The 23894-nt window shown below is 33.4% G+C and overlaps 4 protein-coding genes across 4 annotated transcripts in view; 3 read left to right on the top strand and 1 right to left on the bottom strand.

The window, feature by feature from the left end:
• The first annotated feature begins 4695 nt into the window (after positions 1 to 4695).
• Positions 4696 to 7863, top strand: LOC108776003 (uncharacterized). The gene is made up of 3 exons (XM_018542493.1): positions 4696 to 4906; positions 7183 to 7314; positions 7629 to 7863. Exons 1-3 carry the CDS (start codon positions 4801 to 4803, stop codon positions 7655 to 7657), a joined length of 267 nt encoding a protein of 88 aa, XP_018397995.1. The 5' UTR covers positions 4696 to 4800; the 3' UTR covers positions 7658 to 7863.
• A 241-nt stretch (positions 7864 to 8104) lies between these two features.
• rept (RuvB-like helicase 2 rept) lies at positions 8105 to 10495 on the bottom strand. The gene is made up of 7 exons (XM_018542491.1): positions 10432 to 10495; positions 9840 to 9947; positions 9315 to 9749; positions 8817 to 9249; positions 8474 to 8742; positions 8266 to 8371; positions 8105 to 8183 (listed from the first exon to the last, which is right to left on the bottom strand). Exons 1-7 carry the CDS (start codon positions 10435 to 10437, stop codon positions 8146 to 8148), a joined length of 1395 nt encoding a protein of 464 aa, XP_018397993.1. The 5' UTR covers positions 10438 to 10495; the 3' UTR covers positions 8105 to 8145.
• Positions 10496 to 11825: 1330 nt separating this feature from the next.
• Wdr33 (WD repeat domain 33) lies at positions 11826 to 19642 on the top strand. Its single transcript, XM_018542480.1, has 9 exons — positions 11826 to 11873; positions 12470 to 12929; positions 13006 to 13275; positions 13625 to 13938; positions 16283 to 16380; positions 16885 to 17245; positions 17368 to 17579; positions 17693 to 18028; positions 18149 to 19642. Exons 2-9 carry the CDS (start codon positions 12606 to 12608, stop codon positions 19540 to 19542), a joined length of 3309 nt encoding a protein of 1102 aa, XP_018397982.1. The 5' UTR covers positions 11826 to 11873; positions 12470 to 12605; the 3' UTR covers positions 19543 to 19642.
• A 1715-nt stretch (positions 19643 to 21357) lies between these two features.
• Positions 21358 to 23894, top strand: part of Ns3 (nucleostemin 3) — a 2928-nt gene continuing 391 nt past the window's right edge. The window contains exons 1-3 of the mRNA XM_018542496.1: positions 21358 to 21480; positions 21766 to 23152; positions 23314 to 23611. Coding sequence (XP_018397998.1) covers positions 21379 to 21480; positions 21766 to 23152; positions 23314 to 23611 — 1787 coding nt within the window. The 5' untranslated portion in view covers positions 21358 to 21378. The remainder of the gene's footprint in view (positions 21481 to 21765; positions 23153 to 23313; positions 23612 to 23894) is intronic.

Genomic DNA, 23894 nt, shown 5'->3' with positions numbered 1-23894 from the left:
ATTTAACCAGAGAGACAGCCGTGATTAAACCGACAATTTTATGATGACAGTAGGGATATCCGGGAGATGAATATTTCATTAGAGTGATACAGACATAGTTTATCCGCATTGTCAACTTCGCGGATTAAATCCCGATGTAATTCCTGTAAAATTTTTTGGAAAAATTACGATAAGCTCTGAAATATGCCAGTGATTAAATTTTTAATACGTTAAGGTTGCTATACATTGTGCTTCTATATAGTATAATGCTTTTCCGCAAAAATCAAATTAAGAGTTTAGGAAAACACTATAAAAGATTTAGAAAAAAGCTTGATATTTACATAAGTCTACACATGTAATATGAAATAAAAATGTTACTGACATTTTTTTTTTAATGTATTATTTTAAAATGTATTATAGACTACAAAAAGCCATACTCTTTTATGAGTCATACGGGTGAATATGATATTCTTCTCATGAGGATGAGTAATATATACGTATATATATATGATGAAAGGGACGCGTAATGCTAACATGCCGAAACGAACAGCGGATACTTTGGCACCCCTATTGACTCCTCCGCTTCTCATCTTCTTTTCCCATGTCGTTTTTGCTTTCCCTCAAACCTTCGAATCTTTCTTATTCTTTAGAAATATCGATTTTTGGTATAAAATTTCTCTTTTACGAGAAAACTTTATTTTCTTTATAATAAGTTCAAAATAATTATTAACATTAGATAATACTAATGACATATGCTTCCTCTCATGATGTTGACGTATGTTATTGAAATGAATATGCAATTACATACTTGAAATATATGCGTGTTAAACGCATCGAGAGTGCAATATACGTACGATAAAGTAGTTTGATTTATATACAGCTGCTAAATGTGATCTCTATTAAACGTGTACTTTGTATATGGACTCCAGAGTATGGTAAATCACGGGGGTGGCGTCGGATGCGTTCCCATGAGACATAATAATATAATCGCGCCCTAAAGTACCAAGTTCGACACCGTCGATGTCGGACGAGCTTCAGAAATAATTAACAGCCTAGCTCCGTGTCTCTTAGCTTGACTGGCGTTACATCTATCATTAAGAAACATATCGTCTTTTCATCTACAGACTAAATTTTCTAAAGCAATGAATATTAATAAATAGTTTAATTAATTCTCTCTTTTGCAAATAAAGACGCGGGAATGTAACGCGTTTTTAGAATTATTGTACGTATTATAATTGCGAAATTTTGTGAAATTTGTATATAAGAAGAGTTTAAGATAATTTATATACTCCAAGATATTTTTAATTATATATATATATTTTCTCAAAGTTAAATATTAGAATGTCCTAAATTAATAAAGATATATAACCATGACAATATGTGTAACATAATTTATTACACGTATATTTTCAAGTAAGTGCACCTATGCGATAATATTTCACTTAAAAGTTACCAAGCATGGAGTCTTGAATATTTTAAATGTGTTACACATAAGTAATTAGAAACTCATTACGCTTCTTCGTCAAGTACAAGTAGTGCTTCTCGTAGACAACCACGTTCTTAGAAGTTGCTTTATAACAAAGAGGTAACAACCACCCTCATAAGTAGGCGTGACAACTCACGTGTCTGCCCACGGAGTAACTCGTGCATACACGTGAAACCGAGCACGTGAATAGGGGAGCAGGCTTTGATTCGGACTTACGAACGACTCCACGAGAACTTTACGAGGAGGACAACGAGGGTTGGTGGTGCTCTCTACGTGTAGAAGACCTCGGGGAAATCCTAATATTTTAACCAGCGCGGCGACGAAGTATGAAAGGACCCGCGCAAGCAGAGGAGTGAAAGGGAAATGGGGTGTTGTGTCGAGTCATCCCTGCGTCTACCCTCGCAGACGAGCGTCTACATACGTACACATATCCGTATGCGGTATCCCTGGAGGGAAGTACTTGCAATTAACGCGGTAAGACTTGGCTATTGCAAAGGGTAAGCCCCTTCACCCTCCTTCACCCTTCTCGAGTTCTTTCGGTTCCGATTCTCATTCAAAGTAAGTTTGGAGGAGACGAGCTGGAATTTGTGCTCAGTTATTTGTCAACGATACGTATAATTTTCACGCCTGTAATATACGTATATAATTGCTATCAATGACATTATTACTGGTTGTTGTATTAAAAGTATTTTACACGCAAACATCCCTCCTACGCTTATAAATCTTTATCTTTGTGAGATTGCTCGAGTGTACATACTATCGATACGTTCATTTGAGAGTGGATTTCTTTCCCCAGATCGGAAATACGACTTAGTCATTGACTGTCCATTGTGCTATTAAGTGCATATTCGTGTAAAATCCCAGCGGTACAATCATCTCGAATTTTCAGTTATATTCTCACGTAAAGCGATCGGTCGTCGTGATAGATTTTGCTCGTACACTTTTTTACAATTGTAACATTGATGATTTTATATGAGGAAACCGTTTTTGTAAAATCATTGTAAAATAGACGCATGTGAAATCGGTAAGTAAGGTTCATATAGATTTCTTATCCAGTCACAAGAATGATAAATTACTTAATGTCAGTATATATATAGTAGAATATATAAAAATGTATACTATGTGTATAAAAATAATTTATAATTGTATAAAGTATATTACAAAGTGATAATGAAAATTACGATTACTTACGATTTAAAGTTTTTATATGTTTACTATATATTGAGGACATTGACATAACTTGCACGTATAAAGGAATAAAACATTTTGATATATATTTTATTAGTTGTACGTGCCAATGTATTTTCAAACTTATTACATTTGATTCAAATAAAATGCGCAAAAAAAAGATTAGTTTCTTAGTGCTGGCAACACGAACGTATAACGATTGTAGGAGCACATGCGTGCAAGTTATTGAATGTTTCCGCAGAGCAATTTCGTTCAATTATATCTCTGCCGATATATCTCGTATTTCCCCAATCTTTCTCTTCTTTCTTCCATTCAATTACTTGTTCCGGTAGAAAAATGGCAATGATGATATCATATTCCCGGCTATTTAGTAGACACATTTGGAGGAATATTCCGTTGATAAAAGTTATCTCACCGTTTTATTCTACGGCCGGGCTCATTTGGTGTTCTTATCATGTCATTTGATAAATTTGTGCCTAGAATTAAATGAAACCTATTCTTTTATTATTCTTTTATTATCTCTTTTTCTATTATTCTTATATCATCTTTTTATTGAATCGTATTTTGCGATTCATAAATGATAAACTAAAAGAGTTTTATAAATTAATATTTTAATAATTTTTCTTGGGAAAAGAAAGCATACTCTTGCCAAAATGACCAATGACAATAACTTAATATTATATGTCCAAGTCTAATCGTAATTCGATATCCATCTTTCTAGCAATCTACTTCCTACGCGTCACGTGACGAAAAATTGCTGAAAAGCAGAAAAGAGAAGAAAGATTTGACTACTTCTGCTGACATAACGCTCGTTCTTGGAATCACTTGCAATTCTTTCCGCTTTCAACGTGCAAAAGGGCAGAAGACGCCTCTCGGGCACCGCAAAACTGTCATCGAGTGAATAGAAAGCTCGAATAGAGCTCTACGGTCGTTCCTTCTCCAATCTGAATCCTTTCACTTTTTAACCCAGTTTCCATTGTTAGACTACTAGGCTGTGCTCCTGTCACGCTCGTTGATTACCGAACTGTCTATTCTATATAGTTAGTACTAAATCGTTTTTTTTTTTCATTTTTTTAAATCATTATCGTATTTATCTTGTCTACAATTAAATATAATAAATAATTAATTAGTTCATATATATATTCTATTTTTAATAAAAGTATATTAAAAAACATGTGACACATTCATATATTTAAAGCGAAGAAATTACATTGCATTAATATCTCTTCTTTATTTTTCATATACACTTGTATGTCTAAACAATAAAAGGATAACTTGTATGTCTATTTGTGTGTACATTTGCAGAAAAATTCTTGAAATGACGTTTAAATAAAGAGTGATTAAAACAAATCCTTGATCATCGTTTACAAGCACTTTGTTTTTATCTAAGTTTATCTTCGAGAGAAATAATTTCGTGGGCGTAACTTTGTCTCAAATAGTTCTTACTCGTTTTCACGAGAAAATAGCATAATTGTACGAGTCCAGTAATTTGTAACGTGTTAAAATTAAATATATATTGAAATCGTGATTTGTAATTATTTGAAATATAATTAATAAAGGTAGAAAATAGAACAAGATCTTGCGAAATGTATCTTAAAAAAAAGTAATAAATATTTTTTTTTTAAACAAATAATGTGTCTTTCAATACGCAACGCGCGCGCAGAAAGAGGTAGATGAATTAACATCTAAAATTTAGATCAACGTGATGCAGCGGCATAAACGAACTATAAAAATTGAACTTTCACGCGTTCTCTCATGCGAGAGAGAAGAGCGAAAGGTGACGATGGAGATCTACTTTGCTCATTTTGCTCTCTCTTTTTTCTTTCTTCGATCTAATAAGTTTCTTATTTTATCTCTTCCTCGTTATCGCTGACTGCACATGTCTCCTTTACGCTATGTGGATTTACTACAATCGTAGAGTCGCGATTTCTTCTGAATTACGCCAGTTCTCTTTTATCCCACAGTTTCCCCACTCGCGGCAAGTGTTTTCATTTGCTTTGGTCCACGGTAAACGAGCGCCGAGCGTGTAGTGCCGTATCAGGTATTGCCGCGCAAGGTATTTCTCGCGACCGAATCTGTGCGTAGAATTTTTTGTTTTAAAGGGTTTTCCCAGGATCTTGACAGCTGCCGAACGCAGCGAGGCAGGCATGAGGACTTTTTGGACTATCGTTCTTTGCGTAATCACCGTGATCGCTGCGGTGTACGCCAAGCCTACGATTTACAAAAAAAATCAAGATAATGTATTCGAACCAGGTAAGCGAAATATCTGCTTATCCAAGAGCACCGCAGATTAAATCGGTAAAAAAAATGCTTTTGGATATTTTGCAAACAAAATTTAAACATTTTCTTGTCGGCTTATTCTCGCTTTTTGCTTGGAGGAGAAAAAGATATTGCGTCTGTATATTTGAATATTTCTTTTCATTACGCAATCTCTGGACTCTTCTTAGCACGCGAGGAATACGTATTATCGGCACGTGTACAAATTTTCTAGTGTACGTCATCCATCTACAAATACTACTCCATTGCAATTTTCCTTTTAAAACAATTAAAAAAAAATGGTTCCTTTATCGTGCACGTAATTGTGCTACATGGACCGGATGAGTTTTCCAATTTTGACAACTGCAGGCAAAAGGATTGATCCTTCCAATTTGCGGTTTTTACGTGTGAAACATACGTTGTCATTCCAGAAAGCCAAGTGAACAAGTTTTATCCCGCAAATCGATACAACGAAATGTCGATACAATATATGTATCTATTAATAACAATATATGTCTTGAAAATGTTCGAAAAATCTATTTCAATTTAACAATATATATTTTGTCTTTTTTAAACAAGAGAACTTAAACAACGAACGGAAAAATGTCTACGCAGAAAAAACTTACTTTCACTTTAATCATTACCAGAATTTAATTAACCGCACTAATTAACACGAAGATTACATGTTATTTCTTTCGTGTTGCGCGTTTGCTTCTTCTACACACATCGCTTCGTACACAAGTTCCTAGATAACACAAAATATTTACGATATTTATTATTTATTTTTTGAAATGTTATATAAATATTTTATACACATTTTATATAAAGTTTTATTTAAAACGTTATTAAATATAGATTAAAAATATATTTTATGTAATATTTATGAGAAATATAAATAAATATTTCTACAAGTATTTTTTATTTGGATTATAATATCTCATAGGTATTTTCATAACATTTACTATAATAATTTATAATAAATATTTATAATCTGTGCAATTTAAAACCACAAAAATATTTATAAAAGATTTAAAATAAATCTTATAAATGCTCTCTTACATATATTTTATAAATATTTTATAAATATTGATGATCTGAATTGATGATAAGTGCATGTTAATAAAAAAAAAAGATCCGAGACGAAATATTACTGACCATATAAAGCGATCTTTCTCTCGAGAATTCCGAATTCGCGCGAATCGATATTGGACAGGTGAATGGAACGGGATGGTGATGTCAGCCAGGTAACGCGTAGGTTTCAACGATCAGGTTCACTACGTCATTTTAACGATCAGGTCCGCTACATATGCATTAATAACATGCATTCCTTTGATGTATTTTGAAATTTTTTACATGTCACTATACATACATATATTACGCATGGCACGAGGACAGAGAGTGATATCTTTTCTAATCTTTCTTGCTGCCGACGCGAACGGTTGGAAAGGCAAATCGCTAAATAAAGTAAGACGCCCACGCGTAAAAGGTGTTAATAGAAGTTACATATATATCGTCCTTGAATTGTCGTTACAACGCGAGAGAGGAGTGGCAGGAAGAGGGGTGGAGACGATGCGTTTCTCAGCAGCCAAGTGCAATCGTCGCTCGAATGAACAATTCGAAAGGATTTCTCTGTGGTAGAATACTGTAGGTGTATACACTTGAATTCATTCTAGCGTGAACAGATGCCGCTATTATAATGTACATATATTAAGTATAGTATACGTAAACGAGATTTGCGCTTTATAGATCAGATGCGAATGTCACCAATGATTATACATATTATATGAAACGTATGATTATTACATTAACTCGCACGTATCGCTGTTGTAATTAAAATCAATATATATTTAATTTATGTATATATAACGTATATTATATACATACATATACATTATATTTGCGGTATATATATATATATATATATGTATATATATATAATAGATAGCTCTATTATTGTCATGCGATTGCTGCATACGCGACATTTACTGCTGTCCTGACATTTCCGTCGTTTAATTTTCGGTGTTTCAACTTTCTATTTTTTTCTTGCATGCGGAATGAATGATTAACTTTCACTTTACTCCTGCACACATGAATATATATTATATATACATTTGGTTTATGAATATCTTATATTAATTATTGATAATCGATACAAAATAATTATACAAGTTACGTTATCGAGTATCGATATATAGTGACCTACTAAATCAGCCGACTATATTCTATAAAATATTTAATAATTAATAATAATTTAATATATTTTTTTCTTTCAGTGATGGTACCCGTTTCATCCACGGTAATTCCATTGCCGGTGTACAAAGTAGGCTATGGCTTAGGTTTCATATCAAAAGATAAGAAGACCCAATCATCATTCAAACCAGAAGATGGCATAAAATTGATTACGAGTATGTACAAAATGTATAGCTTAAAAAAATTACGAGATCTTGTTTTTCCGATGATACGCTTTCGTAACTTTCTCTTTTTCTTATCTACATTAATGGATCATGACGCGGATGCGATATATGTATGTGTGTGAGCTGAATTGTAAAATAAATCTTACTTGCGCACGTAAATTACATGAATAGCGCACACGGTTGCATGAAAATATTAAATTTTTTATATAATTTATACGTGTGAAAGAATTATAATAATAATTACTATAATGTGGAAAACAACGTGTACTTACACTTATATTAACATTGATTCATTCTTTTTCTAGTCAGCAAAGTTCAAGAAAAGAAGATCTGATATAAATGTGAATATTCTAAGTTATGTCAAGTAATATTTGTTGGAGGCGTGCATCTTCCGAAAATGTTAGAAACGTGTGCGCCTGTTAAGTTATCTAATTAAGAAACTCTATACACCAAAAAAATATGAACCTCCATAAATGTTAATCTTTAATTATTTTATCATCGAAAATATGTATTTTATCTCTAAGATATTAAATCAAAACTAGGCAGTTACATATTTTTATGTATATGTATGAAATTGTTTACATATCTACCTTACCGATTATAATCTAAGATGTTTTAAATATTTATTTAAGAGATAGAGAATAATTTTTATTTTGTTATAAATACGATGTTAATATGTAATTAACTAAAAATATTTGTGATAATGCATCATAATAATTATAGAATACATATATATCTCTCAATTATGTTATATTTAAAAAATTTTATTCTATTTTTGTAGGTTATAACTTAATAAACATTTTTTTGTATTTCTACAATGTATTATGAAGAAACGTCCATGTTATCTTCAGCTGTAACAGCTAAAACAGTTTAAAAAATATTTAACTTTTAGTTACATAAAGTACACATATTATATAAATATATGATAACAGTATAACTTACAAAATTCATTGAACATAAAATCATCTTGATATTCCTTGAGAAATTGCGTAGATCTATTTTCATCAAGAAATAGAGAGTAGACACGTTTCACATCATCAATACTGACCTGTCATTAAAATATAATCACATTATTATAACAACATCAAATTTTCACATCATTACAATAATATTGATTTATGCGATAAATCGTATCGCCTATCCTACTTACTTCTGTAGTTTTTCTTCGACGGCTTACAAGAGAAGCCGTCGTAATTAATTGTATCGCGTATCTCAGTGATGTTTCCAAAGCGATTCTAGTTAACACGGTTAGAGCATCATCGGTCATTTCGCAATCCTCCTCTTCGCATCTTATTTTCAAGATTTCTTTCAACTCTTTCTCTTGATATGGACTCGTTGGCACAATAATCATACGATCCAGCAAATCAATTGGTATGCCATGAGGGCTCTTATAACTTGTTCCTCTAATTCTTGTGATACCTATGTAATTATATATATATAGATTATTAAATAACAATTATTTAATACGAATATAGTTAATTATTCGCGCATACCTCTATTTGTTGCCATAATTACAACTGGAGCCATTTCATTCTCCAATGCTCGATTCAGAAATGAGAAACATTCGATATCCAACATGTGTACTTCATCGATAAAAAGTACACCTGGAACTATTTCTGCCTTTCCTTCTTCTCTCCATTCCGCGACTTTGGCGTTTATTTGCTCTCGCACTTCAGATTTTATTTCTCCGGTATCTCCAGAGAATAGTGCTAAAAAGCCATGCGTTCTACTGTTTATCACATCAATTTCATGTAAGGTTACAGTGTGCACGACTTCTTTGCGCTTCTGCAATTCGCCTTCTGGACATTGTACAAAACGCGTTTGTGAACCTGTTGCATCATAATCTCGAGCTCTAGTGAAGGATCGTCCAAGTCTATTGATCTTCCCTGTAGCTTTATCAATCGTTACAACATCACCAGCTTGTACCTAAAAATAATACAAAATTGTAATGCAAATGAGAGATAATCTATTTAATATGTATATATACTAACTTTTTCTTTCATTAAGCAATCGATCATTTTATTTCCTAAATCGTAAACTGTTTCCATCTCAGTTGTTTTTAACGTCAACTTGCCAACTTTTATTCCAATTCCAGTCGCTGGTCTATCAACTTGAATCTCCACTACTTCACCTTCTATGATTTCTGTTTCTTCCTTAATTCTGACTCCAATAGACTTTCTAATAGCTTGAGTTAAGGCCTCTGTTTTACTCATCTCCAAAGAATAAATTTCAGAACCAGCCATTGATGTGAAAGGAGTATCCAGGCCTAAAGCCTGTGCCATTCCCATAGCAATGGCTGTTTTTCCTGTGCCAGGTTGTCCAGCCAATAAAATTGCACGACCTGCTATTTTACTCTCCTTAATCATCTCTAGGATAATACCAGCAGCTCGACGTGCCATAAGCTGTCCAACCATGCCTTGAGAAACCTAATATAATAACAACAAATGTTAATTTTTATTAAATTGTTTATAATTAATAAAAATATAAAATTTTTCCAAAAAAAAAATGGAATTTACATTGCGAGGCTCTAAACAATCATTCAGTCCTAAACCTCTAATATGAGAATGAGCACCAATTCGCTCTATCCTGGTGACCTCACGAACTTCTTGCACATTAGCATTAACCTAAAATAAAAAAATAATTAGATGCATAATACTTAAATATCTGCGTATTACAATAATAGGTAGGTTCAGAGAGACACTATTTCTGTCATTCTATCTTTGTTGTTTATTAGATGTAAAATATGATAGAATAACACACACAGCGTTAATAGTGTATCCCCGAAAGAAGCATAAAGCAATTGCAATAAAATGGATCAAACATTTGGTTGCTATGTCAACCAATAACAAAATTATATTAGTAAATGTATAGTATCGCTTTTCTTTATTAAAAAAACATAATTCTTTTATATAAAAATAATTTAAATAAAACATATATACATAATACAAAGTACAATAAAAATATAGATGAATGGAGATACAGGTTAAACGGTGCAGATAGAGTTTTTGATATAACAAAACTTCAATGAGATTATAGGCATAACGAACTATTTCTCTTTTATTTAGACAAACGTACTTATGGCAGATATAATTAAATAATAAATCTTACCGCCATGTTCAATAACGATTTCTCCCTCAAACCAAGCAAACCATGCAAAAACGTGCCAGGTCCAGGTGCCTAATGCCTACTGCCCGCCGGTGCCTTTTGAGGCAGTGTGGCAAACCATTAGTGATGCCGATTCTTGTATCGATGCATCGAGAATCGATTCTTTTTATTCTTGAAGAATCTATTCTCAAGCGATTCTTTAATTTCTCGATTCTTTCGGAATCGATTCAATTTTTCACAGAATCGTACCGTTTCAATTTTTTCTAAATCATTTGCTGGATTCACACTGCAATACTGCATCCGATTTTCGTCGTACGATGACTTCGCAACCAATCAGAAAAATCGTATCATCGATACGAAGCAAAATTTTGTTTTCTGATTGGTTGCAGAGTCGTCGTACGGCGAAAATCAGATGTAGTGTGAATCCAGCAATAGGCTAACCCCGGATCTACAATAGAGTTTTAAGCCTTAAGCCATAAGGAATGGACGAATCATAGTCGATTATTCTTCTCGAATTCGACTGTAATTGGTTAATTTCTTACGGCTTAAGACTTAAAACATTTATTGTAGATCCGGACTAATTGATTAATTTCTTAGGGCGGGTTCACACCTTGACGGAAAAGCGGAAAGTGGAAAAGCAGTTAACCGATCAGAACTCGCCTTGGTAGTAAAAAGTACAAAACTAACAGAAAGTCGACTACTCGATTGGCTACTGCTTTTCCGCATTCTGCTTTTCCGTCAAGGTGTGAACCCGCCGTTAGACCGGGTTCACACCTTGACGGAAAAACGGAAAGCAGAAAAGCAGTAGCCAATCAGGTAGTCGACTTTCTGTTAGTTCTATACTACTTGCTACCAACGCGAATTCTGATTGGCTACTGCTTTTCCGTCAAGGTGTGAACCCGTCCTACGGCTTAAAACATTTATTGTAGATCCGGACTAATGGCGGAAGTCATACCGGCGGAAGTGGTGGCCACTGCCGACTGCCAAAGCGGATGTCATCGCCCAAGAAAGAGTAATGGCGTTAGTTATGAGGGCACGGTATTCTCGCGATTTGTCTATTACGTTGCGAATTGGACACTGAAACGACTGGCTCGGTTTTAACTTTCATCATTTTCGTCGAGAACTTGTTTTTCTGTAGTTTAGAATCGATCGTGTTTATCTGTAAACTATCTAAAGCCCGAGAACTTCTCAATACAAGGCGATCCGCGAAAGCGTGGCGGCTGAACTGGTGGTTGTATATGTTCTTGTGCAGAAGCACGTCGTCAGCGGAAAGAACGTGAATCCGAGTTTCAAAATGTTTGTCGACTCAACGCGGTAATTCCGATTACCAACTTTAACCAACCAATCATGAACTGAGAATTTTCGGAATTGCACGTTTCGCTATCATATGTGTGTCTACCACATCGTCGTATTCATCCTATGTGCTACTTGGAGTAATGTGACGTGTACATATCATTTTTGTCTCTCCTTGCATGCCTTCCTGAAAATCAATTAATTCTTTGATTTATAATTGTAATTGAACAAAATACACTGATGTATACAATATATATATTTTTTGTGGGTGTGTATATATATATATATATATACAATGTATATATACATTTAACATAAACCTAATTTTTATAATCAAGTCGATACATAATTCATTAAAAAAGAATGCTATACATTTTTCTTGAAAGCATCTTTTTCGCAGAAATCATATATTGTAAATAAATATTAAGCTTAATTGAAGTACTTTAGTAAAATAATTAATAAAGAATGCAATATACGTACATACAATTATATTAATGTTGTTAATTTAATTTAATTTACTTTATATTTATATTTTACATAGAATCAATTGTTGAAAAATTTAACTGAGTTATTAACTAATGATTTAATTTATTATGCTCAAAAGAGAAATATACAATTTTTAGATGACATGATATAATTAAATTTACAAATAAATGTAATCTATTTGATTTAACATACTGTTTTGGGAATTTTTTTACTTATAGTTCATTTTATATAAAAATTAATATATTTTTTATATTTTTTACAGAGTCCTTTACCAGAATGGATCTATCGACTGATCATAGGATTGTTTCTACCATGAAATATATCTGACCTTTGTTATCCATATAAGTTGGAGAACATATAATTTGAATTAATTACCTGTGTATTTATATCCTCTCATAATGTCTGCAAATATTCAATTTGCAAATCCACCGCCGGCTGTAAGCTTACCCAACATGTCTGTGCCACCACCTACAACTCCAAATTTGTCAGCACCACCACCAAATTTAACCACTATAAACACATCGGGAAATTACCAGCATCGATATGCAAACCATAGAGATGGTAGTCGCGGTTTCTTCAAACCATTTAGACCTTATCATGCTCCAAAAATTGTTGCTGGAGGACAAGATACTTTGCAAGATGAATTTGATGGCAAGAGACTGAGGAAATCTGTTATGAGAAAGACTGTTGATTACAATTCTGCCATTATTAAAAGTTTAGAAGTAAGTATAAATCTCATTGCAGATTAATTAAAATAATAATTTTCGACATTATATCTTAACTATTGAATCTTTATAGAATCGAGTATGGCAGCGGGACTATAGGGATCGTCGCGCACTTCAACCAGATGTAATATATTATCCTGATTTACTCCCTCCACCAAGTTATATTGACAATCCTATAAATGCAGTTACTACGAGGTTCGTAAAAACGGCTACCAATAAAATGCGTTGTCCAATTTTTTGTATGGCTTGGACACCAGAGGGTAGACGTCTCGTTACTGGCGCTTCGAGTGGAGAATTTACTTTGTGGAATGGCCTTACTTTCAATTTTGAAACTATTCTACAGGTATATTTTATGTTATAAGTATAGTATTTTATGTTATAAGAGTAGTATAGAATTAACATCTTGCTTGAAGACAATTGAAAGGCAATGATTTATTTTAAATGTATTTTATATATATATATATATGTATATAATAGTTTGTTTATGTCTTATTATATTGAGATATCTCGAGAGATAAGAACTTTGTATGATTTTGCAATTTCTAGTTTTGTATATCTTACAGAATATAGAGATTATTTTGTACAAAGGATAATTTCATATAGTCTCTTTTATTTTTATTATTGCATGCTATATACTATTTATAACTTTTAAAAAAAGTTCTTTGATGAGAGAAATTAATTTATTTGTTTAGGCACATGACAGCCCAGTCAGGACAATGGTATGGTCACATAATGAAAGCTGGATGGTAACAGGGGACCACGCGGGCTATGTGAAATATTGGCAGAGCAACATGAACAATGTGAAGATGTTTCAAGCACACAAAGAAGCGATTAGAGGACTCAGGTATATCATCCACCACACTAGTCCTTACGTCTCTTGCGTCACTGTTGCCGATCGGTCCATCCTTGCCATAGTTAGGATATCGGACGTGACTCTTCTTCTCTTCCTTTTCTGGTTTTGTGCAGTTTCTGGTAAAGCAATAGTGATTCTTGTATGGGTACACAGGTGATTTTAAACAAGTTCAGTATAAGATCGGATAAAATACAACGAAATATGACATTTCCGTCGTGATCATGGAATGAACCATGGAATGTCTATGAAAAAAGCTAATTGTTAAATATCTTGATCGAATTCGCGTAAAAAAGTTTTGATATCTTTTGCCGAATTAGAGAATTTTTGGAATAGATTAGCTTTCAACGTATATGAAAATATTTTCAATATATTGTGGCAAATTATATTTTTAAAACGATAAATTTTAAAAAAGTTCAATAGAATTTGCAAAACTAATAAATAAAATTAATAATATTGAGAGAAGGCTCGACAATAATAAATAAATATTTTTATCGCATTTTTATCGTGACTCATAAAAATCAGTATACAAGCATAGTGTAAATTTTTTGCGTACATTATATATGCGCGCATCGATATAATTTATTATTTGTATTTATAGAGTCCTAGGGACCTAACTTTCGATGAACCAACTATTCCATATAATAGTATCGATAATGCGTTCATCACACATCAAAATGACACACATTTTAAATTAAGTTGTTATAATGCTATTAGGTCCTTATGGCTCTCGTTTTAAGCTGTTTATGTGGCTAGATTATTTATTCGGCAAAGATGTATGTTTTAGATAAATAAAAGAACAAAATATATATATATATATATACATATATGGCAATACCTAGTCGAGATTCCCATATAATGATAAATAAAAGATGAAATATCCTGTGTCCTTCTTATATCGTTTAAGTTTCAATAAAGTTAAATAAAGACATTATTATTGCATGGCTATGAAAATAAAATATTTTATCTTTAGTTTATGTGTCACTTGTGCCCTTTTAGAGAGAGAGAGAGAGAGAGAGAGAGAGAGAGAGAGAGAGAGAGAGAGAGAGAGAGAAATAAAGAAAGAAAGAAAGAGTGCGTGTGCGTGCGTGTGTGCGTGCGTGTGTGTGTGTGTGTATGTGTGTAGGAGGGAGAGAGGAGAGAAAGAGAGAGAGAGAGAAAGAGAGAGAGAGAGAGCGTAACAAACAAATATAAGACATAATTCATGTACACTTCGGACATTTTTTTGTGCAATAAATGTTAAATTTTGAAAAAAATATTGCTATTAATACATCACTCGGTGGTCATGTGGCATCAAAAATCAATTTTAATTTTACCAAGAGATGAAACTGTTGTACTATCTGATAAATAGAATTTTATTTGAGTGCCAGATATGACTGTCGCGGATGGTTTTTTGTTTATTTACAATATATGTTTATACATATAAAGATTCCTTTTTTTATTACTGATCTCTATCTATTTTTCACAATGGCGTACTCGTAAAATTTTGCTATATGTTTTTTATTACATTTGTTCCGGTTTAAGTTAAAATTCGGGAATATACCACTCATGTGTGCACTAATTTGTGTACACGGTTTGCTCGCATTTCTTTTCTGTCTCTCCGCGCGTATACTGCTTTCAATATCAACAACAAGCACACTGGAGAATCATCAAAGGAAAGCTAGGAACTATTTATAAAATAACAACTTTTTATATACATTTAATTATAATTTGCATCTATTCTATTGATTTTTTTTATTACGTGATTTAAAACATATATAAAACATATATAAAAGTTTAAAAAAAATAAATAAATTTATGTAACTGGAGCATATTAAAAAAGATTTTTTTTAATTACAGTATGTACAACACAGCCATAATTTAAAAAACTTTTTAAAAAATCCATAAAAAATATTGATAATTTAATAACATTTTTTTGGTTTCATTTTTGCATATATATATATATATATATACATATATAAATATGTCAACATTGCATGCGGTAGTTATAATAAAAATAATAAGGAATCAGTAATAAATGTAGGCAATTGTATGTTTGACTCAATGCTAAAAACTAACGAATTATACCGTAACAATGTCCGTAAGGTGTATCATGTTTTTCATATATCATTTCTTTATAATATATAACTATTTTAATATTCTTTCTTATTACATTCTTCTTCGTTTTGCTATAATACAATGATTTAATTTTTTGTAAAATGAATTCAATAAAAATTCGTGAAGACAACAATTGTATTTATTTTCTTACAATTAGTCATTTCGAGATAATAAACTATTATTTGATTTCTTAATTCTTAAACTGATTATATAAATTTTTGATATATTGCAATGTTATAATAAACGGTTAATGCTTTTTCAGTATAACGCGTAAATTATTTAATAAACTATTCTAGCTTATTTTTGATTTTTTTGTTATGGATATTGGCAAATATTAATACAATTTTTTATTATATATGATAATGCATTGTTCAAGTGTAACTTGTTTCTTTTGGGCGGGTAGTTTCAGCCCGACGGATCACAAATTGGCAACTTGCAGTGATGATGGAACTGTCAGAATTTGGGACTTTCTTCGCTGTCATGAGGAACGAATTCTCAGGGGTATATATATATATCTTTGATCTTATTTATTATTTATTAATATTATATGAAATTTATTTTTTTCTTTGTTTATTGTTTAAATAGTTTGATTTTGAAATATGTGTATTTTTTATTCTTACAATTTACATATTTATTATATATAACACACACGTGTGTGTATGTTGTATATAATAAATATGTAAATTGTATGAATAAAAAATACACATATTTCAAAATCAAACTATATATGATATACACACAAAATGCACGCACACGCGCGCGCGCTCGCACATGCATACACACACATATGATAGTTTGTTTTTTTAAAATAGAATCTTAATTCCTTTATTAAAAACAAATGATAATTTTTTTTTAATTTTACATTTTATGTTATTTTTTAACAAATATAAAAAATGACCACCACACACACTCACACACACACACACACACACACACACACACACACACACACACACATATACATACATACATTAAGTACAATATGTCATAGTATTTTTTCTACAGGTCATGGTGCAGATGTCAAATGCGTACATTGGCATCCACAAAAAAGTCTAGTCATTTCTGGCAGTAAAGACAATCAGCAACCAGTGAAACTTTGGGATCCAAAAACTGGACAGTCTCTGGCGACTCTGCATGCACATAAATCTACCGTTATGGATGTAAAGTGGAATGAAAATGGTAACTGGTTAGTAACTGCATCAAGAGATCATCTTTTAAAACTTTTCGACCTCAGGAATCTTAGTCAAGAAGTTCAGACTTTCCGTGGCCATAAAAAGGAAGCATCTAGCGTCGCATGGCATCCAAGCCACGAAGGTCTCTTTTGTAGTGGTGGTAGTGATGGCGCCATACTCTTCTGGCATGTTGGGTACATATCATTGTTTTTATCTATAATCATAGTACATAATCATTTTTTATTTTACTTATATGATTGCTATTTTTCTTAAGATTGAATTGGTGCAGTTAATGTAACTTTATCTTGTATTTTAGAGCGGATAAAGAAGTGGGAGCGATAGAACAGGCGCACGATAGCATAGTTTGGACATTAGCTTGGCATCCATTAGGGCATATCTTATGCTCTGGCAGTAACGATCATACGTCCAAGTTTTGGACGCGTAATAGACCAGGAGATCTGATGAGAGATAAATACAATCTCAATACATTACCGGCAGGTGCAGCTGGTATCGATGATCACGAAATTGGTACTGAATATTTCTTAAAATTATTTCATTGATACGATATAAAATTTAATACGATATAATCTTTTATTTTCTATTTCTCTCTCTAATATCTTATTCTATTTCATTTGTCTTAGCTGATGAAGCAGCGGTGATACCTGGTATGGGACCAGAGGATAGAATCAACGCAGATTGTGAATCCGAGGAGAAAAATGGCGGAATTCCTGGTCTGGATTTAGATCATGCGGTGGATGAGGGCAAGAAATTCGCCAATAAGAAAGTTCCGTACAGTAAACCGATACCTCGAAATTTCCAAGCGCAATGGAACGAAATGGAAGCTGAAGATATTGAGCAAGTTGAAGCACTTAATGCATTTGTCAATCAATTAATAGAGACAACGCCAGGTGCCGTCCCACTAAACGAAGTTACGCCCAACGCCATTATATTATACGGGAAAATGATTCCAGTGGAATGTAAGCAATATATTTTAGTAAAATAAATATAAGTTTTAAGCATAATATATCAGTCTTGAAGCATATTAATTAAAAAAAAAACAGTTATATGTAGTTATTAAACTCAGTTACATCTTTTAGCTGACTCCAAACTGGCTGAGGCAATCAGTAAAGGAACCGATGCCATAAACAAATTAGTATTTTCTGGTGAAATAGAAGAACTACGAGACGTGGTAGGTCCACCGGATAATATGGATGAGGCCGAAGAATATCTGCAAGATGACGGCGAGATCGATTATTCTAAAGTGCCAGACGTAGATTTGCCACCACCCTTGCCTAGCTCCAAATTCGCACAGAATCCGGAGCTGTTAAAATCACTAAATCGCGGCGGTAAGCGTAAATTCGATCAATTGATTGGCTGGAGCGATGGTGGAGCTAGCGATCGTATATCTAAGATGCATCAGCCAGTCTTTGGTGGTATAATTACGGAGGACTCACAATCTAGCGACACCGATTTGAGATTTAACAAGTCAAGTCTCGCCGCGGAGAACAATTCCTTCCATAGTGGTCAGGATGAAGATCATAGGAGGAGCGGTCTTCACGATCTATCGAGAAGTAATCGTGGCGATGAGGATCTTAGATTCAATATGTCCGCTGGTCCTGGTAGACCCGGTTCACTCAACGAATACGATTCGCGCGGCAATAATTTCGTGGACAAGGATTTTCGCAATTTTTTGTCATCCAAGTCTTTGAATGATGACGATTATGACGAGCGGGAACACGATAACGCCGGCGGCCGCTGGGATGACGAAGAGACCGATGGATCGCATGGCAAATTGGACAATACGTTCGGCAACAATTTCGACAAACGCGATAACGGCGTAGCAATGGGCATGAGTAATAGTATGCATAGTCATATGGCTGGCATACCTCATCTGCCAAATCATCATAACATGCAAAATATTAATCCCAACATGCCGCCACCGATACCAAGTCTAGTACCGCATCCCAATATGTCACAGCATCCTGGCATACAGGGTAAATCGCCGCATCCTGGTATGCCTGGTTTAGATGGCCCGATGCCACCCCATATGATGCCGCATCATCCAAACATGCATCCGGGCTTTGGACCGAATGGACCACCGCCCGGTGGTTTCGGACCCAACTTTCGACCACCTCCGAATAGCAATTTCGGTCCGAATCATTTTAGACCAAATCCGATGTTGCCATTTGGACCGAATCAGGGCCCGCCGCCGTTTGGTAATAACTTTCAGGGACCGCCCAACTTTCGCGGACCGAATGTCGCTCCGATGAATTTCGACCGACCAAGTTTCGGACCTAATTTTCGCGGCCAAACTCCACAGGGTCAGTTGAACAATTTTAATTCCAACTTTGGCAACTTTGGCAAAAACGGTCCCAATCGCGGCATAAGTCGTGGTGGTGGTGACAATATGGGCAGGAGTGGCTATAGTAATCGCGGCAGAGGACGTGACAACGATCAATCAAGAGGAGGGAGGGGAAGAGACAATTATTGAAGAGATTTCTCGGAACAATGTGCGTGATTATCGACAATGTTCTTATACCTCGACATGAACTGTCTTGCATGAACCGTTCAGTGAAACTCATTATATAAGATAATTAATGTGCCGGTGTCCTCGAGTGAGTGAACTTTGTTACTCATCTATGCGAAAATATCTGGTATTTGTGAAATATATATATATAGATATATAAGCTATATGTATATATATGTATATATACATATACTATATTATTACTACATATATATTTCTCTTCTTTTTATTTACGATTCGCCTAATGAACTAACGATCGAGCACTATGTATGCTAGATTTACGCGAACCGATTGTATAGAAGATGATTAATTAAACTTTCTTTTAAAGGGGAAAGAAAGAGAGAGAGAGAGAGAGAGAGAGAGAGAGGGAAAGACATGAGAACGAATCGCTGATTCAGATTTGGATTTACTCTGAATTGAGTTGATTTATGTGGTGCAGTATGCTACAATAGAAACAGTTTTCTTTTTCAAGACAAAGAAACATGAAATTGTAATATAATGTATTAGGGATTGGCGACATGAATACTAATCCGATAGACACTGTTCACAAGCTGCCTTGCGAGGAAATTCTTATTCCATGTGTGTCGGTAAATGTGCGTTAATCGCATTGGATGATGCATAATTCTGGAGGAGAATGGGTACGAATGTATGATTGACTTTTGCGTCTGTTTGTCGTTCGAAAGGCGTGAGAGTGTCGGAACAGTCTATCAACTATTAATAAAACAGAATAACATAAAGCATCTTTCGTTTCTGCCCTATTTTCGCATGTGCACTATACGCTAAGCGAGCGAGCTCAACTGGGATAACCGTGACATAAAGGAAAACATTTTTTAAAGATTTAAAAAGAATATAAGAGTTTTCAGATAGTACACACATTATTGAACTTGATGTAAAAAAGAGTTGTAAAGAAATTATAAATTTCTTATAATTATAAAGTTGTCCATTTAAAGATTATCTATAAATTGTGACTTACTTTACGCTACTGATTTGAAAGTTTGTAATATTTCTCTTAGTGTCTTTATACATATTTGTTGAATATAATATAGCTATAATTTTTACAATTACTTATATAACAATTAGATCTATTGTTGAAAACTAATGTCACTATTTTAATGTCACAATTATCCTGATTGAATTTATATCGGTTTTCTCTTGATCTTGTATAATATACAAATGTAATACAGCGAATATCGAATCATGATAAAATTCTGAACGGAAACAGATTACATTTTAGAGATCGAAACCGATGATAATCATTCAATTAGTTCATTGTTTCATACTATAAATTCGTGTTTTTATAATTGCACATAAAAATAAGATACATTTTTCTCTATATTAATTTTGTTAGAACGCGAATTTGATCTGTTTCGATCTCTGAATTATGTTCCTCTTTAGGGGCATTTTGAATTGTAACATGATATATCCGTCGACTTATTTCAAGAAATATACATAATTTGCGTTATTTATTAATTATCAATAAAATGCATTCTTTTAATAATATCTCGTTAAGATATCGTCTTGATTTTTTTATATAGTGGTAGTATCACAACAATTAATTTCTTGCTATTGTGGGTGTTTGTTTTTTCCTTTCTGATTCCATTTAGACTCTCCGCTACATTTCATTTAAAATTTAAACGTTCATGTTCGTGAAATCTGAACACGCCTTAAGTATGGTATGGAGCTCGTTCAACGTGAGGTGAGGTTATATATCTTATAAAACATAACCTTCAAGTTGCAGATAATCTGTGGCAGACAGTTGTAGAGTCCATTCCAACAGAATTCAAGAATCACACAGAAATTATGGGCAAGAAAGGCAAAGGAAGAAGTGGTAATTTAGGAAAATCTTTAATCAGGGATCGATTTGGATCTACGAAAATTAAAAAGAACAGCAATGAGTCTATGGTAAAACAAAAATTGTAACCTTTTCTTTTACATGTCCTTTTTGACGCGTAGAGCAAGTTGGAATTAATTCCACAGATGTTTTTCATAAACAGTACAATTTGAAAAAGTAATCTGTTGGGTTGTTTACATTTTTAGTTATTACATATAACATATTTTTTATGTTTATCAGAAATCTTTCAGTTGCTAGATATATCTATCGAGCATTTCATCTATCGATGATACACTTGTTAATAAGTTGTTGATAAACTATTATTTACAGTAATTTTTTTCTTGCTTTTTATATAGCTTCACACTACAGAGATCAATGATGGTTATGATTGGGGTCGACTCAATTTACAATCAGTTACAGAGGAGAGTTCGTTTCAAGAATTTCTGTCGACTGCTGAACTTGCAGGAACAGAGTTTACTGCAGAGAAATTAAATATTAAATTTGTGCAACCCAGTAGTAGTGGGCTGCTTTCAAAGAATGAAAAGGACAAAGTATTGGAAGTGCAAGAAAGAAACAAGGACCTTGTTAAAATACCTAGAAGGCCCAAGTGGAATAGTTCCCTAAGTGCTGAAGAATTGCACACTCTTGAGAAAGAGGCATTCTTAGAATGGAGACGTAATTTGGCCAAATTGCAAGAAGTGGAAGGATTGATATTGACGCCTTATGAGAGGAATTTAGAGTTCTGGCGACAATTATGGAGGGTAGTAGAACGCAGTGATGTGATTGTGCAAATTGTAGATGCACGCAATCCATTGCTCTTTCGCTGCGAAGATTTAGAACGTTATGTTGAAGAAATAAATTCTGACAAATTGAATATGATTCTTCTTAATAAAGCAGATTTCTTAACGGATGAGCAAAGAGAGGCATGGGCAAAATATTTTACAGACCTAAATGTACGAGTGGCCTTTTTTTCCGCTACATTAGCAGTAGAGAAACGGTTGATACAAAAAGAGGATGAAGATGAAGCAAAATCGATAGATAAAAATGACGATTCTTTTGATAAAAAGGACGAAAGTAGTACTGACGAGTGGACCTCTGAATTTGCTTCAGAATCAGAGTACGAAAGCGCAGAAAATAGTATCATTGACAACGATATGTCTACTGTACCTAATATAGAAATTGCTAATGATAAACAAATGGAAGCTCAATATGCAATGGAGAACTTAAAGATCTCTACAACAGACTCGGAAGATAAAACAAATAAAATAGTTAATTCATCAAAATTATTAAATAGAGACGATCTTGTGAAATTATTTAAAATAATTTCTAACGGTAAGAAGACCTATACGGATGGAGTGACAACGATTGGTCTGGTAGGATATCCGAACGTTGGAAAAAGTTCTACAATCAATGCTTTGCTCATGGATAAAAAGGTTTCGGTGTCTGCCACACCGGGTAAAACTAAGCATTTTCAAACTTTGTATTTAGACAAGGATTTATTATTATGTGACTGCCCAGGTTTGGTGATGCCAAGCTTTGTTTGTACAAAAGCGGAGATGATCTTGAATGGCATATTACCGATTGATCAGATGCGAGATCATGTGCCGCCAATTACAATGCTGGCTACATTGATACCTAGGTATATTCTAGAGGATCTATACGGTTTTATGCTACCTGTACCATCCGAGGGAGAAGACCCAAATCGCGTCCTAACTGCAGAGGAACTTTTGAATGCGCACGGTTGTATGTAATCAGTTTAAATTGAAATATAGTAAAAAAAAAGAACTATGCTTCAGTTTTATATTTATAATATATATGTTGTATATATAAATTATGTGTTCACATATCTATTTATAATAATTATAATATATATTTTTATAAATTGATATCATATTTGTTTGCAGATAATAGAGGTTTTATGACGCAGAACGGTCAACCAGATAATCCACGTTCAGCCAGATACGTTTTAAAAGATTTTGTTAATGGCAGATTGCTATACTGCGTTGCACCGCCAACATTTGATCAAGAGCGCTTTCATAAGTTTCCGCCACGACGTCGTAATATATCCACAAACAAACATATACCACCCCGAATGATTCGTGTAAACGAAGGCTGTCGAGTAACAGTCAATGCCGTAGATCGGAAATTTTTCCAGGATCCACATGTCAAGATTCGTGAACCTACGCTGCAATACTCCACAATGTAATGTCAAAATGTTGATTTTATTTAAATAGTCACTCATATATAATAATGTAATAATAATCATGATTTATTAAAATGTGTTCGAATTCTAATCGAGTGACATTCGTCATACATGATTGAAATATATATATATATATGCAGGGAATGGAAAGTTACTTTTTAAAAATAACTAGTTACAGTTACTCGTTACCGAGTAAAAAATGTAACTAGTTACAGTTACAGTTATCGCTTTTTAAAAGTAACTCGTTACAGTTACCGTTACTTGAAAAATAACTTTTCGTTA

This window comes from Cyphomyrmex costatus, unplaced genomic scaffold (genome assembly GCF_001594065.2).
Source record: "Cyphomyrmex costatus isolate MS0001 unplaced genomic scaffold, Ccosl1.0 scaffold332, whole genome shotgun sequence".
NCBI classification, from domain to species: Eukaryota; Metazoa; Arthropoda; class Insecta; order Hymenoptera; family Formicidae; genus Cyphomyrmex; species Cyphomyrmex costatus.
This window is presented reverse-complemented; position numbering and strand designations above follow the sequence as displayed.